Genomic DNA, 3,253 nt, shown 5'->3' with positions numbered 1-3,253 from the left:
TGTTTCTGTGCGCCAGTTGTGTATTGGATAATGGCTGTTAAGCTAACTGCAGAAGCTAGGAACTTGTCTGGTATTATTTGAGTGTACAAAAATATGTGAAAACACTGATATTTGACAGTTTATTATTATTTTGCTTTATTAATAAGTTTTTTCTCCACTTTATGACATTGAGCGACATGTATTGTGTTTATATTGATTCCATTAAACTGCTGAGAAGAGAAGCAACTTAAAATCACTCTTGTGATTCTTTCTCTCCTATTTACAGGAACATTAGCTATCATGGCTGCCAGCCCGGCAGGACAACGCTTCCAGAACAAGGCCCGACTGGCCGTCCTGGCAGAGCAGGACAAGGAGAAGAGACGGCTGATGCAGAGCCAGTCCATGAACAGCCCTGAAGCCATCATCCCGCTGTCCAGAATCAGCCTGAAGGAGGTGCGGGGCAGCGTGGAGCAGCAGCACATAGCCGCCCAACAGAAGGCCGCCCATAAGAAAGCCACCCTGCAGGAGGTGCACGCGTACTCCTCGGGCTTCTTCATCACCCAGGACTCCTCGTTCGGAAACCTCATCCTCCCGGTGCTGCCCCGGCTGGAGCTCAGTCTCTAAACGCTGACTCTGGCGGATCATATGCATCGAACCAAATTCACAAGGCTGTATTCTTTTTTTTTTGCTTATTTTCTATATTTTTTGTATTCTTTTTCTTTCTTATTTTTATTTATTTTTTACCTTTTTTACTTTACTTTAGGATTTCAGCTAAAGCACAAATTATCAGCCTACCCACTGTAAATTGTATTTGTATTTCTGAAAAATATTCATTAATAAATATTACTGTATAATAACACATTTGTGAAACTTAATTTTCAGTTACAGCCCCCAGTAACTATTTGAAAGTATTGATACTGCTAATTAAATTGAAGACATTCTATTTTTTTATTTTTACATATGCAGCAGATCATCTTAATTTCTAGGTAGATTTCAAATCAAAACTTAAACATGACAAGTTTACAGTATTGGTTTTCATAACCAAAACATTTTTTTTCTTCTCAGTTTGCATATTTATTTCACAACATATTACTTTATCCTCACCAACAGAGCTGTGTAGCCCAAATGCACGAAAATGGGTCAAATAACAGAATTCTTCATTGTGTTTCTCTTTAAACAACATTTTCTTTAGCGATATTTCTGCTGTCTGGTGAAAACAAGTTTGTCAGATTAACGAAGACACGTAAATGAATAAAAATAAACAAAACAACACACTTTACAATACTTTAAATGCGATGTGACAGACTGGTTCAAGTTACATGACTGAGCAGTCTGCTGAATTCTGGGAAGTGTAGTCAAACGGCTCGGACGCCACTGCAGTTAAAAATGCGTCCATCAACCTCGTCTAAAGAGGGGCCTGTCCTCATCCAGACACATTTCATATGCTCATCATCAAGACAACAGTCCAAACTAAACACAAATATTTGATTTTGGATCATAGGGGTGCTGGTTATGGAGGCTGCTGTCTGGTTTCTACTCTAAGCACGAATATTTTTTATATTATATTTAGCAATATATATATATATATAAAACTGAACTGCAGCAGGAAAGTGACATAATCCTTTACACCTTAAAACAGTGTAAACCTGCATAATAAAAATGACACTAGCTCATTCAGTCTGCTTTGCTTTTTTTTTTTTATCTGCTCTAAATGCTGCGTAATGACACTGCACTGAAAATGACATCACTTACCACGATCCCAGTCTAGAGAGAGATCCCGCTAGTGTCATGTGGAAATGCCGAGCAAAGTTACATGCTTTGGTGTCCTACCCCTCAAAAGATCGCGCACATGCGACATTGGGAGGAGGATGCTCCCGGTGAGGAAGGCTGCAGCATCATTAGCATCCTGGTTCACAGCTTCCGGGTGCGCAGAGAGCGCACAGGTCCCCCCCTGATCACATGAACCCTCCATCATCCCCTGATGCAGCCTGAACGCGCACACGAGCCGAGCACGCATATGGACACTGTAGGTTTACACAGAAAATAACGAAACAAATACTCCTTTTATGGGGCAATCGAGCAGGGCAGGAGTTTACATATCACAGCAGAATAATTTAAATGGAGCTTCACTGACATTTAAGCGATTACATGCAATAATCTTGAGTTTAAGTCACTTCTTTGTGGATGAAATGAACCGACAATAAGTTCATCGTGACGGAACATTTTTTAATTGAAGAATTTCCCTGCAGTTACACTTTGCCACCAGTAGATGGTGACAAAAACAAAGATGAAAATTAATTGTAGTACCCAACTCCCACCTCTAGGTGTCACCGTGAAATAAACAAATACAGTCTATAAAAGTCAGAGTCAGAGTTTCTTTATTGTCATTCGCGCCTCATGTGGTACATGTGGTGGAGCGAAATTATGTACACGGGGTCCCAGTTACATCCAACAATAAAATGTATAAGAAAAACACTAATAACATCTAAGATATGAACTAAGAAAAACATCAACTAAATATACACTAAGCACTTATAACATAAAACATTGAACATCAGCACAAACATGAACATGAGTCTGATAAAAACCATAAAATGATAAAAACCAATAAATATAAAAATGTAAATACTTCTCAGAGACAGACACAGCGTCAAGCTGTATAACTCAAAGTATCTCTGTGTTAAAAAATTAAACCAAACAAAAAAAAAACTAACATAAACTGTACCCAAATTTAAAACCAGTATCTTATAAATATACTAGTGAAAACAGCAGAAATTATTTTTTTTGCAAAGTAAAATCTTTTTTTTTTTTTCTGTAGGCATTGACATGTCCAGACTTGTACGATAATTGGCCACCCTACTGGAGTGCTGAACTTTTGTCCTGTGTCTTTGCCTCGGATCACACACACACACACACACACACACACACACACACACACACACACACGCACGCACGCACACACACACACATTAATGCCAGAGGTGGATATTAATTTACTTTGTATCATAGTCTTTAGCAGATTAGTTGTTACTCAGCAGGCAGTGGTATATTACGAGGACTATTAGGCAGATAAAGTTGGATTTGTTGGATTTTGACAAAGTTAATCATATTTGTTTTTATTTCACTAACAAAACAGTGAATAGTGAAAAAAAACAGTGAATAATGAATAATAAAGTGTTGTATCATGTAACATAATAGTAACATAATAATTGTTAAAAAACCTGCCCTATATATATATATATATATATATATATATATATATATATATATATAT

At 37.5% G+C, this 3,253-nt stretch overlaps 1 protein-coding gene across 1 annotated transcript; it reads left to right on the top strand.

Moving 5' to 3' along the window:
- The first annotated feature begins 279 nt into the window (after window positions 1-279).
- Window positions 280-603, top strand: LOC119411204 (SOSS complex subunit C-like). The gene has a single exon (XM_037678134.1). The coding sequence runs from the start codon at window positions 280-282 to the stop codon at window positions 601-603; it is 324 nt and encodes a 107-aa protein (XP_037534062.1).
- The last annotated feature ends 2,650 nt before the right edge of the window (window positions 604-3,253 follow it).

Source organism: Nematolebias whitei, chromosome 6, assembly GCF_014905685.2.
Source record: "Nematolebias whitei isolate Nwh7 chromosome 6, NemWhi1, whole genome shotgun sequence".
Taxonomy (NCBI): domain Eukaryota; kingdom Metazoa; phylum Chordata; class Actinopteri; order Cyprinodontiformes; family Rivulidae; genus Nematolebias; species Nematolebias whitei.
The sequence above is the reverse complement of the archived record's forward strand: the minus strand, read 5'-3'. Positions and strand labels throughout refer to the sequence as shown.

What these genes read in the sequence shown, in the direction of transcription:
- LOC119411204 (XM_037678134.1), top strand. Translation starts at nt 280, where the DNA reads ATGGCTGCCAGCCCGGCAGGACAACGCTTCCAGAACAAGGCCCGACTG.